This window comes from Vitis vinifera, chromosome 15, assembly GCF_030704535.1.
Source record: "Vitis vinifera cultivar Pinot Noir 40024 chromosome 15, ASM3070453v1".
In the NCBI taxonomy this organism is placed as follows: Eukaryota; Viridiplantae; Streptophyta; class Magnoliopsida; order Vitales; family Vitaceae; genus Vitis; species Vitis vinifera.
Window position 1 is genome coordinate 21,642,786 of NC_081819.1, and position 13,923 is coordinate 21,656,708.

The window sequence follows — 13,923 nt, forward strand, 5'->3', positions numbered from 1 at the left end:
CATTTTTTAACATTTGAGATCAAGTTTTTCAAGTCTTTGATCAACATTGTTTAAATAAGTTTGAATAAGGCCAAAATTAAGGTTGTTTGGATAAGTTCAACTAAGGCCTAAATTAAGCCAAGCTTAAGTCATGTAGAGGTCCAAGTCATGATAAGATTCAAATTATGCAAAAGCTTTAAGTCTAAACAATACCCCAAATCAAGTCAAGACTTTATATTAAAAGTTATTTATCAATTATTTTAAAAGAAATTTACAACGTTTTCTAATACTTTATTGTATTTTTCATATTTGATCTTTTTTTTCTTTTTTCTTTTTTATGGAAATAAACTAGGAATTAGAGTATTTACATATTTGATTGAAAGATGAATCAAGATTATATTCAAATCCAAACTATATAACATTTTTAGAAAAAAATTGACCTCTAAATGAAAAACTAAATTATAAATATTTTTTTTAACTAAATAATTTATTATTCTATCTGTTCTTTATATATTTGACGAAAAATATAAGTATTAAAGTCTTGATTTATCTTCCATTAATAACATAATAGAATTAGAAATGTTACTTTTTTTATTATAACTATTTATCACTATTTTTTAGTCACCTTTATTTTTTAGATTTAAGAATTTATTGTTCTTCGTAACTAACACGTCATCTCTAAAAGTCATACATTTTACAATAATTATTGATGCATTACCTCATATGTCTACTTATAGCCATTTTTATCATACTATTAAAATATCTAATAACATAACATAATGTACTTATATTCTCTACTATTGGATCATCAAAATTTAATTTAAAATTTTTGTTATTCGGAGGAATTCAACGAATCTTAATTTCAACCATTTTGAGGGACCTCACATCTTTCATTTTAAAAGATAAAAGTTAGTTATATATTACATATTCTTGTAAATTTTGAAAGTTTAGGTAGTTTTCTCAATAACAAGAAAGACGTTGCGTTTGATCTTCTTAAACATCATATTATTTATATGAATCCATACATTCCACGAGATGATGACAACTTTTTTTTATAGGAAGGTTGAAAATTTTGTAATTAATTTTATAGTTTTTATACACCATTTCAGTCTAAAATAATAATAGTAATAATTAAAAAAAACCACCTTCAAACAAAAAGATGTCTAAGACAATTAAATTTGATGTGATCCCAAATTATTTTAACAAAAGTACAATTTTTAAAAACATGGTCAATGCTTTCAATGTCTTGATGGTATAGACGACGCATGTTTGAAAATTTTATTTTTCTAGCTATTAGGTACTCCTAAGTAAGAAATACATTTCTATTAACTAGCCATAAGAAATTTTGTATTTTTGATATAAGATTTAATTTCCAAATCCACCCTAGAATTTTAAATTTAGAATGCATTAAAGGCTTTCTCATTGTTCAATTAGTTGACTTAAGAATGAACTTATAACCTTAAGAGAAACCCCGAAAAATCCTATTACAAAAAGGAGACGATGGAATAGGGATTGCTTTAATATTTGATAGAATACTTGGATGAAGGATTCAAAAAATAAACGGTAGATTTCACTATTTGGAATTATAATTTATAAAGTCATACACTTTGACATCACAATTGATGCAATGTAAATGATTTTCATCTACAAAAGAAATAAAGGTGACATGTAAACCCAATAATCTATTTATAAATAGGGTTTCCTCCCATCTCCTATGCACTATTTTAGCCCAATTTAAATATATTTTCTATATTTACTAACTTTCTTCCAAACAATGAAATCTTTTTTTTTTTTTTTTTTTTTGAAGAAATTAAAAAAATCGTTGTTTCTAACATACTTTTCTCTCACAATCCTAACCCAAATGCTATTACTATCCATAAATTTCTCAACCCTAGTTTAGTAATTAAAGTTTTATTAATGTCTTCATTCCTCTTAATTCCTTAAATTTAAGTTTACAAACCTCTTCCCAAACTATCAAAGGAAATCCCCTAGGCTTATGAGATCTTACAATCTGGTAACCATAAGAAGTTTTTATTAATTATATCTAAATCTTCGTTATTCCTCTTTACAAGTTTAAAACAAAGAGGGAGGTTAGTCAATTTAGTTAATTAAGGCTATTATGCTAAGTTTTTTTTTCGGGATTTAAGAACTACTTGACAAAAACTATTTATGTTAATTTTACCTTGAATTATTAGACAATCAAGATATTTACTAATGTCACCAGGAATGCTTAAAGCTTCCCCTAGCCTTTTTTTTTTTTCATAGCTCTTTGAATATTATTACTAGAAATCTGGACGGATGATTTATGAAAATTCACAAGCTATCCTAACAAGACACAAAAATTATTCCAAATATATATATATAACCATAGAAATGGAGAGTTGGATGATACGAAATTAGTACCCTGGTTTTTCTTCTTTGGAAAATGTACTGTACACGGTTTTTATTTTGGACTGTGTGACACCGTATTTCCAAGACATCAATAATGATTCAAAGTACAAATAAGGGCCAGGCCATCCGAAAGGGTCCTTGAAGTCTACCAATCTTTATGGTCCAACCTAAAAGAACATTCACGCACGATTTCTGAACAAGAAATTTAAAGTTGGATTTGACAACTGCAATTCCAATCCAATCTTATCCCTAAACAAAAGGCATTATAGTGTCGGCATAACTCCCACTTTATATTATATCATTACAAAATTAGCCTGAAATTATAAATTTTTTAAAAATCATTTTCTCAAATCCACCTAAATATTAAAATTATTACGTGGAAATGAGAATTAATATTATTTTTTTTTTCTTATAAAATAGTATCATAAATAATGGTAAACTATAAAAAAGAACATGATCATTTGGATTCGTTTGATTTCAATCCCACGAAGCAAAGGACAAAAGGGGATAAATAAAGATTATCTTTCCACAATGATCGATTACAATATGATTAAAATCACAACTCAATAATCCTAAATGAATGTAAGAATCTTCTCTCACTAAGCAAAGTGGCAATCTTCCATTGCCCTTTTCTTTCTTTTTTCTTTTTGCTCTTTTATGGATCTTGTGATACGTTTCTCAAATACACGTTACACCTTTATCTCCCTTTTTTCCCTTTCTCTGTTCTCTGAAGTAATGATAAACGGACAGCTGTCATGATCCTCCATCAATCCATTCAAAAGGAATTTTATTGTTATTATTATTATTTTATTTTTATTTTCCTTTTTGCCTTTTTGAAGCAAAATAAGAAAGAAAGGAATAAATCCCAACAAATTCAATCAAACCCAAAAACCCATGTGTCCATCTTTTCTTCTCTATAAGGAAAGAATATAGGTGTATATAAATATTAGATTATACATACACATATATAATATATATATATATATATAAACAACCCCACCCCAACCTCAGCTTCTTCAAGTGAAAACGATTTCAGTGAAAGTTGATCCTGCAAACAACGCAACCCACTCGATCAGAGGGCGAGCAAATCAAGTGTATAGACCATGACATTTCACCCATGCAATAGTCGCATTAATTTATAATTAATGGTACCAAACCCCACTTAATATTTTTTTCAGAACTCTTGGTTTATGTTTGAATCACAAATGCAGAAAGAAAAAGAAAAAAAAAAAAATCAAATATAATAATAATTAAAAAGGGAAAGAAGAGACATAAAGTTTGAAAATATAAGAGAAAAGTCTAATAAGTTTAAATATGTGTTTTTTTTAAAAAAAATTACAGAAATTATATGTGTGCCGAAAAATAAAATCAGGGGTTTAATCCAAAGTTCAAAGATTTTTATAATAAGATTTAGAAGGGAATATGATTATAGGAAGTATAAACATTCTTACCATTTGAGCACATTAACGGTGCATTTGGGCATGTCGCCACCGTCGAGCTTCTTCAAGGCGACGTCCCCGCATGAAATATGCATCCCCACGGTCCCTATCCTCCAACCCCCCACACCTAAACTGACCCTAGTCCGAACCACCACAGAAACCACCATGGCTCTGCTTCGGTACCGAGCCTTCAGCTTCGCTCCAACCTCATCAGCGACCAAGACATTCTTCTCATGTACAGTCCACTTCACGACCGTTGTACTCTTCTTCCCTTGAGTGAACTCGCCCGAACTCCCCGATCCCAACTCGGTCTCATCCTCCCCAAGCCCAGCGGTCAGCGTCACACTTGTCTTGCCGTATCTGAACGTTATCTTGTCGTTAGGGTTCCTCACTTCCACCTTGACGGCCGTTTGCGAATCTATATATGTGGCATCAGATTTGACGGTGACGTTGAAGCGTTGGATCTTGAGAGACTGTAGATGAAAAACCGGAACTTTCGGATTGAACCAGAGGTAGAAAAATGCTCCACCAAGGAAAAGGATAATTATGAGAATGAAAGAGAAAATGCAGAAGAAGCAGCAGAAGATACGACAGCAGCTCCTGCGCCTCCTCTTCACTGGAAACGTTGAAGGAAGAATCGGCTTTCGGAGCCCCGGTTTCGGGGGGAGCCGCACTGGCGCGTTGGGGTCTCTGTAACCCGGTGGTTTCTGGAGAACTGGTTTTGGCGGTTCGGCCATTCCTCAATTCGATTTTTCCTTTTTCTTTTTTAACTATGCTCTGTATGGCTCTCGAGAATCCTGCAAAAACAAAATTTATCTTGCTCTATTTGGTTGCCGACAAACCTGCAGAAAAACGAAAATTGTTCATATCGCTTGTTTTGGTTTCTGTAAATTGAGAAGTCGCCTCGACTGAGCCGGATACTTGAATTAGGCTCAGTTGAGTTGAACTTCTTTTGTTTCTAAATCTTCTCGCCGATCGAACGGAAAAATGTGATGTTCACATTAAAAAAATTCCCCATTACGGCCGTGAAAATTTGATAATTGTTTCCGGTAGATTTGAATGCATTAAACGAGGCTGCATCTGATGTTAGAAATAACAAGCGATGACCGAAATGGAATCCAACAAAATCTGAGAATTCAATGCCATTAATCCTCCCAAACTTGTGATGCAAATCCAGATTACTCAATCACGAACAACAAAATTTGAATCAAATTACACGCAATAAAATCCGAAACAATCTTGAAAAAACGAAGGGAAATTATAGGAAAAAAAAAAACGGCAGAAAATAACATGCAGAGACATACAAACCTCAACAGGAGCACATTGGCGCAAATCTCGAGAAAGAAATCCAGTAAGATGCGGCCCAAAATTGATGGAGAAACTGAAGGAGATTAAAGATTGGGAGATCTGATCTGACGAGAAGGAGAATATGGCCAAACAGTCCAGAGATAGAGAGAGGAGAGAGAAGAGAAAGATTGTCTTGTTATGGAAAACTCGGGGTGGCAGAAATTTAATCAGCGAGATTCACGCGCGGCTCTCATATGCTGACATGGCGGGAAAGTTTCTGCCACTCTTCTCCTCAGCTCTCTACTCCAGCTTTCCTCTTTCATTTTCAAAATTACAAAAATACCCTTCCTAACAAACCAAAATTAATTCCTACAAACTAAAATAAAAATAAATTTATTAAATATCATTATAAATTGTATATTAATATTTGTTATTGATACTAAAACTTAGATATAATATTCTTTTATACTATAAAATTTTAGTGACCAAATATGATTACAGTTGTAACCCAACACTAACGACTAAGATGCAATTATTAATTCATATGAAAAATCATAATAAAATTTAAAGTAGCAGACAGCTGACATTATGATATAAAGGATAGTTTTGGAAATTCATATTTGTGCAAGGACAGTATAGTAATAGTGTAAATTCATATAATTATTATTTAACGATCTAATTACAGGTGTGATGGTGGAGCGGAGTTGAATGCTACTCGTTCGTCCACGTGGACGGGCTCTGGGCAGCCGTTATCCAGTACGGTGTCGTTTTCGCTAACGACAACTTCCAGAAGAATACGTTGAAAGCCTTTCTTTAATTACGCCAATACCCTTAACCGCGGCCCTTATTTACAATCGATGTCACTGTAGTATATAGTTTATGTAACGCAGAAGCAATCACATCACACAGTTGGGGCTTTTGGTCATTTTTGATGTGGTCCGGGACTATATTCATGGATTAAAAGAAAAAAACTATTTTTTATTAATTATTATAATTCATTCATTAAATTATAATTATAAACTTTTCATTCCCCTACTTAAAAAATTTAAAAGTTTGTTTAGTCATAGGATTTAAATACGATTTTCTATTTTTAAAACTAGAAAACCGTTTTTAAAAATTTCTCACATTGGTTGTTAGTATATAAAATCATTTTTAAAAATATTTAAAAATAAGTATAAGTTATTTTTATCAAATTTTAAAAATAAAAGGACTTTTTGACCATATTTTTTAAAAGTTATTTTTTGTTTTTTAATTTAAAAATATTTTTAAAAAATAAATTTAGAAAATATAGTGAATTGGATGCTTATGTTTTTAAAATATTTTTTATTTTTGAATAAACTTTCAACAATATATAATGAAAATTTTATTGATTTTGTGCAGAAAGGCATTTTATAATGATGATAAAAGGTCATGGATTATGACCTAGAAAAGAAAGTATTGTTTATGAATTTTATTTTCTCGGAAGGCAATCATGTATGTATGTTCCCCCCTGGCACTAAAATTGAAACGATACATGACCCACCAAAGTGGCAGACAACCCAACGGTTCACACAAAATTAATACAAAATGCCTGGAAAAAATGACAACATTAGAATCCACAGCCCATCCCAACAACACCGACCACCTTTTTATTTTTTTTTTCCGCCCACCATAGCATGGCCTCACATTATTAAAATATGGTAGATAAGGAAAAAGATTGTAGACCTCAAAACTATCATATATATATATATATATATATATATATATATAAATGTAAGAGAAAGTGAATATTGATTATTAATTTGACTTTTTAAAAGCTTAAGTTATATTTTTGAAGTATTTTTAAAAAATAGTTTTGAAAAGAAAATAATTTTTAAAAACTGTTATATAATATTTTATAAACAAAAGCTCGTATATGAACTTGAAATGTTTTTTAGTATGAAAATACATTATTTTTTATTTTAAAATATATATATATATTTTTATTTTCACTAATATTTTTATTTTGTATAACAATAACCGTTTAAAAGCATAATTATCAAACTATCATTAAAAATTAATGATAGTTTATATAATTTGGTTGAGGAATAAGAAATTATTTTTTTGTATTTGTTTAAATAAAAGTAATTATATAAACAATAAAATTTTTGAAAATAATAATAGTGATGATTCACGAATCTTTTAATAAAACTATTAGTGGTGTTTGAATATATAAACATAATAATAATAATAATAATGATTTTTGACAATAAGTATATATAAAAAAATTATAAATAATTTTTTTTTGAAGTATTTGAAAAATTATCAAAGGATGGTTTTCAAAATTTTATCCAACACTTCATTTTTATTAAAAAAAACACTTTTATAAGGATTAGAAATCATGTCTAATCCCTCTTAAAATCACCCCCAAAAGAGCCGTTAATTATAATATTAAAAATTAAACTATTTTGAAGGATAAATATATGCATAAAATGAGTCAAATCCATTCAGAAGACTCCAAACGGTCAATGGAACACACCCATTGCTGCTCTAACATGGGGGCGAGTGTAATATACTAATATCTTGAACAATGCAAGGGCCTTTTAGTCATTTTGCAAATGAGGATAGAAATTGAATTAGAAAATTTATTTAAGTTGGGGAAATGGGAGGCCGCTATTTGAGTTGGGTCTTCATTGTCATGATGGTTGCTCAGTCCATTTTTCTTACTTTAATTAAAATTTTTGTCGGCAAAATATTTTAATTATTATTAAATTTAGTATTGATCTATAAATTTTTATTCCAATATTAATATAACTTTATATATAAGAGTTGGGCCCAGCTTCGGCCCAATAAGGTAGTTGGGCCCAGCTTTGGCCCAATACGGTAGTTGGGCCGGGGTGGCAGTCACGTCAGACACACAGTTAGGGTAAACCAAAAAGTGAGTTGGATTGGGCTGGGCCAATACACTCATTTTCTCCATCTTTTTTTCCACATATAAAATAATTACAAGTTTACTAATTTTAAGAATAAAATAAAAAATTTAGGAAAACTTTCCATTTTTTTTCCTTGTTTTTAAATTACGGGTTGGGAACTATTTTAAATAAAATTAGGAAAACGCGTTAAAAAAATTATTTTATATTTTATATTTTTAAGAATAAAAGATTTGTGTTTCTATAAAATATTGAAGGTTGTTTTAAAAAATAATTATATTAATATATAGGACGATTAAAATAAAATATTATACATAAAAATTATTTTAAAATATTAAAAATAGATTAAAAATATTTTATGTTGTTAAATATTTTTTTTTATAAAAATTAAAATTAGTTTTTATAAACTATTTTTTTTTTTAAAATGTTTTTTCAAACGGTTTTTACGGGTTTTACTGATCTTTGTATTTTGTTAAGGGTTGAAATATTGCTAAGTTCACAAATTTAAAATTACAGATGAAAATTTTATTTTCTAAAAACTAACATAATTTAGCCTAAATAAAATAAATAGAAAAAAAATGAAAATTTAATTTAAAACCCTTGCAAAACCCCCGAACGTGCTGTTCACCCTACACCTTGCCGGAAGGAGAGAGAGCACTGGTCGCCCTCGCCATCGATACGCCTCCACCGGGCACCACTTCTAGGCCTAAACGGGTTCGTTTTTCTCTTTTTTGCTCTCCCTATTTTTTTTTTTTTGATCTTTTGGAATTTCTTTATCATCGTACCTTAATTGAGTTTCATTCTCTGTTGTGCATTTCTGATAATTGTTGGTGAGGATTGATTTGGGTTAGCTGGGTTTCTTGCTTTTGGTTAAAGGGTTTCTGGGCAAGTGATTGTTTTCGAGGAAAATTTCAATTTATTCTTGAATCTCGATGTTGATTGTAAGGTGTAAACATGTATTTACTCATACAAGCGCCACACCCAAATTTGAAAATTGCATTATCAAGCTAATAGTTCTGAAACATTTGTTTGAAAAAGCAATTTTTAGCTGTTTTTAAAGATTATGAATTTTATATCACTCCATTGAGATGATACTCTCAGCATCAGGAGTCATCTCTCCTTGGGAAAGTGTACTTCTGTATTTGAAATTTCGTGAGTAAATGTGTAATCTGTGTGTTTTCAATTTCCGAAGTTGAAACCATGATTGGGAAGTATGTGATCAAGGGAGGAGGTTTTCTCTGGGAGGTCTTGGGTTTTCTCTCCTTAATTTTCATTTTTTGATGATATCTCATGACACATAATTAGAAGTTCAGTTTGGGGTTTAAATCCCTTCTTGCATGTTTCCTTTTTTTTTTTTTACTGTATTTTTTTAGCTTTATCCAGTGATGCTAAATGCCATTCTTTTATTTGAATTAGGGTTTCCTTGCGTTTTGTTATTTTGTAAACTAACGGTCCTCTAAATTTTCCTACTATTTACAACTTGAACTTTTCTTTAGTTCAGGATTTGTAGTAATTATGGAGTTTGTGAGCCCTGAAGGACTTCGCTTGGATGGCCGCCGTCCCATGGAGGTATTCTTCTCTCCCTCTTTCTACGTGTATTTGTGTTGATGTTTTTCCTGAAAAAAATACACTGATAGTGTGTTTATGACCATATGTAACATGTGTATACTACATACTATGGCCTGCTTGATTGCTGAGAAATAGTGAGGGAAAGAAAAGAAAATTGAAACCCTGGCTCCAAAAAGCATTGTTAATGAGTTTTGTTATGTTGTCAGATATTTGGCCGAGTTAATTAGAAGTCTTCTTCATTTTCTAGACGGTGGAAAATATTGAATTTCACATTGTGTTTCTTTTTATCTTTGTCAGTTTTCTTGGCAACCAAACAGATGGATAATGTAATTAAATTCCATTTTCTCAGGCGCCTAATGACCCATTAACTTCTTTTTTTTTTTTTTTCCTTCTGGGAATCTCAGATGAGGCAGATACGAGGAGAGATCGGTGCTGTGGCCAAGGCAGATGGGTACTAAGATTTTGTTCTGCTAATATAGCTTCTGGCGTTTCTTTTATTTTTATTTTTATTTTTCTTTTCTTTTCTTTTTTCTTTTTAATTTCAACTGTTACATAATTGCAGTTCTGCATTTTTTGAGATGGGCAACACCAAAGTAATTGCTGCAGTGTATGGCCCTAGAGAGGTACCCTTAGATTAATGCCTTCTAACCCAATCTTCCTATCATCAACTGTTTTTTAGCATTAGTTTCATAAAAATGGGAGAAGATCTATCTTCTTTCAATCAAGGACTTAATACTTAAAGCAAAATTCCCACCATACCACTGCATATGTTTGGGTGTGCATCACCCAAGATGAGTTTCTACCTCATACAGGGGTTTGGGAAAGATGGGGAGACCCACAGCTACTGGTCTGAAAATTCAAGAGTGAACTACAAAGTATACTGAAAAGAAAGGAAATTATGAAGGTTCCTGAATGGACAACATTATGAGTAAATTAAGATATAACAAGATGAATATTTGTGGTTCAATGACTGCAACTTAATTTCTTTGTTGAGGTTTAAGCATATGTCCTTAGACCTTGTTTTGTAAAAGATTTCTGAGTGATATTCGGGTATGTATTTGGGAAACAAATAACCATGATCCAATCTCTTTGGGGTTGGGAAAAATTGAAGAATTCGATATTAATACACTCCAGATATTTAAAATAGGCTTGCTATACTGCAGGTGTGTCTATTCAATTTTCTGTCTCTCATTTTATCTATAACCTATCACTGTAAAACTGTTCAATGGTTTTTATATTCACTTTTATAGAATGGGCTACTTCTATATGTTTTGACTGATCTGTTCTGTTTTCCAGGTTGAAAATAGGAGCCAGCAAATTAGTGACCAGGCACTGGTAATATGTTTTTGGTTATAATGTTGTTTCTTTTGTTTTTTGGTCCATTCATCTATGGTTTTTATATTATGTCAGTATTAATACTTCTTTCCAGGTTCGTTGTGAGTATACAATGGCTAATTTTAGCACTGGAGATCGTATGAGGAAACCAAAGGGTGACAGGTTATTCTCTGTTATTTATCATTTTACTTTCCTGTCACTTGTTTCTGATATATTTGTCATGGTAAAGATTTTGATTGGTTTTGAACATGAATGCATCTGCTGCATGAGCAAATTAAAATATATTATATATTTATATATAAGGGGGGACTTCTTTTAATATTGTATATATGTTTTCTTGTTACCTGCAGGCGATCCACAGAGATATCTCTAGTTATTCGCCAAACTATGGAAGCATGCATATTAACACACCTAATGCCTCGTTCTCAGGTGCAACCACATTATTTTATGGGAATTTTTCTCCATGAGTTGGTACAATATCTTTCACTGAAGCCTTGCTTGTTTAATTTGCAGATAGACATTTTTGTTCAAGTTCTCCAAGCAGATGGAGGTAACTCAAAACTCAAATTAGGAGTGCCTATACAGTGTGAACTTCTTGATGACTGCAGAGTTCCTTTTTATTTAGCTTTTGTTTTCACTTAGCTTTTATATTTATCACCCTCTGTTTGTGTGTGTGCATGCGCTTACCTCATGAAATTTGTGGGATGAGTGAGAATATGTCTCTGTGTGTGCATGTGAACAACATACCTCATGGCATGTGTACATATGTGTGTAGTTATCACCCTTTGTTTGTGTGTGTTTACCCTAGCTCATAGCATGATGTGGAATGATAAATAACTTAGCATGTGTCTGTGTGTGTATTTATTTTCATCCTGTGTGTGTGTGTATGTGTGAGCATGTGTGAATGCACTTACCTCATGGCATTTGTGAGATGAGTGATAACATGGCTTGTATATGTGCTTGCTTGGGTATTTATCGCCATCTTTCTGTATGTCATGGCATGCTTATACACGTGCTTACCTCATGGCATGCATAAGATGAGTGATAACATGGCATGTGTGTTGCGTACAGACACACTTACATCGTGGAATGTGTGAGATGAGTGATAACTTAGCAAATTTAGCAACATCAGATCATTTTATTGCTGGGGAATCTTTTTGGCCAGCCTACAATGAGGGAAGCTATTTAAAGTTTAATCTGTTTAAAAGGCTAAATAAACATGATGTTTTGGAGATCTCTCATTTGATTGATTGCTGTGTTGAGTGTGACAAAGGAGCTAATATCCTGGAACACTAATTGGGAGGCCTGTTACTTCAATTTGTTCTGTTATCATATGTAAATATGCTGAGTGAATATTTTGATGTGATGAGTCCATCTTCTGGAATGGGAGAAAGGTTCCCTAATTGAGGTGTCAGTTGCCTACAGGAACAAGATCTGCATGCATCAATGCTGCAACTTTGGCCCTTGCTGATGCTGGGATTCCGATGCGTGATCTTGTGACTTCATGTAGTGCTGGATACCTTAACAGCACTCCACTACTTGGTAAACCAGTGCATCCTTCCCCCCTCACCTTTACACAACTAAATCTCATTTCCAAATGAGGTTCTCATCTGATTCTATAGCAGGTTTTATTATAATTGAAACCTTTTATTTCGGCAGATCTGAACTATGTTGAAGATAGTGCTGGAGGTCCTGATGTTACTGTAGGAATTCTACCTAAGTTAGACAAAGTGACTCTTCTTCAGGTTCATATCTCATAGTTTCATTTTCTTTCCCGATCTTCACTATTTCCTTTTGTTAATCAACATCTCAGGTTATTCCTGCTGTACTTGAACATTGACAAAGTTTCAGGATTTGCAAAACAGCTCTTTCCTAACTTTTATTCTTTTGAAACCTTTTCCCATGTTACAAACAAATATTCTGGAAAAACATATGAATTATGGATTCCTTTTACCACCTTTTAATCTTATGGTTCTAGGATCAGATGTAACTTTTATCATGTGTTTGAAGCTAGAATTTTTCCTTAACATTCAACTTCTTTCACCCGTTTTGCCTTTTTTGCATTACTCAAAGTAGTTTGGTATTGATGTTTTTCATTATTTGGGTGAGGCACTTTGCTCAAGTAAGGAGACATTAAGATTTCCTCTTAGGTTTTCATTGGTGATGTTTCTCTGCAGATGGATGCTAAGTTACCAATGGATATTTTTGAAAATGTCATGCAACTTGCAATAGAAGGCTGCAAGGCAATAGCAAATTACATTCGCGAAGTAAGAAAATCTCAACTTGATTTGCTCGTAGTCACACACAATATTGGTCTTGCTTCCATTTTAAAATTTAATCTAGCGACTCTGCATTCAAGCATGCTCATTCACATCAATATCATTGCTTGGTTTTCTTTCTTTGAAAAAGTTGGTATCTCTTTTGTTGGTGTGGTTGGCAGGTATTATTAGAGAATACCAAGCAACTGGAGTATCGTCGGGGTCCATAGCTTAAAAATCAATGTAAGAAGCTAAAGGCCCCCCAATTTGAAGCCTCAATTTTGTATTTTAGAAGGATAGTGACTGACTGGTTTCTGCTTTTCAACACAATTATTTGACCCAGAAACTGCTTTTCTATGTTAAATCAGAAAAATCATTCCAAAATTGAGCCGTGAAGTAATACAGCACGAAAATAACAATTTACCATACCATCGTATAGCTTACAGTTTGCTCAAAATTTCTATTTCAGGTATTTGATGTAAAAGCCTGTGTTGCCTCCATGGTCATCTGCTTGGTGTTGATATTCAGCACGTCTGATCTTTACATGGGAATTTTCTTGGATTCTGGAATTGGCGGGCATTGTTTGCTAAAATCAGCTTGTACAATGTCTCAAAACTTGTACTAGTCCTCTTGTTTTCATTTTGGGATACTTTTCTGGTACTTTAACACTCAGACAACTGCAGTTTTGTATTATGCAATATCTTTGTGAAAAAAGGTAGTTGTGTTAAAAGAAAATTGTTGACATCTGATACTTCTGGGTTCTGCATCACATCCTAC

At 32.0% G+C, this 13,923-nt stretch overlaps 2 protein-coding genes across 4 annotated transcripts; one reads left to right on the forward strand and one right to left on the reverse strand.

Moving 5' to 3' along the window:
- Positions 1 to 3,175: 3,175 nt before the first annotated feature.
- Positions 3,176 to 5,426, reverse strand: LOC100260268 (NDR1/HIN1-like protein 6). Of its 2 annotated transcripts, XM_010663574.3 has the most exons (3): positions 5,118 to 5,426; positions 3,822 to 4,651; positions 3,176 to 3,418 (listed from the first exon to the last, which is right to left on the reverse strand). In XM_010663574.3, exons 2-3 carry the CDS (start codon positions 4,544 to 4,546, stop codon positions 3,403 to 3,405), a joined length of 741 nt encoding a protein of 246 aa, XP_010661876.1. In that variant the 5' UTR covers positions 4,547 to 4,651; positions 5,118 to 5,426; the 3' UTR covers positions 3,176 to 3,402. The 2 variants fall into 2 exon arrangements, with proteins under 2 accessions (XP_010661876.1, XP_059599104.1); XM_059743121.1 differs by lacking the exon at positions 3,176 to 3,418 and having other exon boundaries at positions 3,587 to 4,651; positions 5,118 to 5,349.
- A 3,143-nt stretch (positions 5,427 to 8,569) lies between these two features.
- LOC100265488 (exosome complex component RRP41 homolog) lies at positions 8,570 to 13,895 on the forward strand. Of its 2 annotated transcripts, none has more exons than XM_059743113.1 (13): positions 8,570 to 8,698; positions 9,486 to 9,553; positions 9,958 to 10,004; positions 10,116 to 10,176; positions 10,850 to 10,888; positions 10,983 to 11,050; positions 11,239 to 11,317; positions 11,402 to 11,438; positions 12,314 to 12,430; positions 12,548 to 12,633; positions 13,066 to 13,155; positions 13,329 to 13,389; positions 13,616 to 13,895. In XM_059743113.1, the coding sequence occupies exons 2-12, from the start codon at positions 9,500 to 9,502 to the stop codon at positions 13,374 to 13,376; spliced, it is 726 nt and encodes a 241-aa protein (XP_059599096.1). In that variant the 5' UTR covers positions 8,570 to 8,698; positions 9,486 to 9,499; the 3' UTR covers positions 13,377 to 13,389; positions 13,616 to 13,895. The 2 variants fall into 2 exon arrangements, with proteins under 2 accessions (XP_059599096.1, XP_010661874.1); XM_010663572.3 differs by having other exon boundaries at positions 8,588 to 8,698; positions 9,481 to 9,553.
- Positions 13,896 to 13,923: the final 28 nt, after the last annotated feature.

What these genes read in the sequence shown, in the direction of transcription:
- LOC100260268 (XM_010663574.3), bottom strand. Translation starts at nt 4,546, where the DNA reads ATGGCCGAACCGCCAAAACCAGTTCTCCAGAAACCACCGGGTTACAGA.
- LOC100265488 (XM_059743113.1), top strand. Translation starts at nt 9,500, where the DNA reads ATGGAGTTTGTGAGCCCTGAAGGACTTCGCTTGGATGGCCGCCGTCCC. An exon ending in GCTGTGGCCAAGGCAGATGG is followed by an intron (nt 10,005 to 10,115) that starts GTACTAAGATTT and finishes ACATAATTGCAG; the next exon opens with TTCTGCATTTTTTGAGATGG. An exon ending in TAGCAAATTACATTCGCGAA is followed by an intron (nt 13,156 to 13,328) that starts GTAAGAAAATCT and finishes TGTGGTTGGCAG; the next exon opens with GTATTATTAGAGAATACCAA.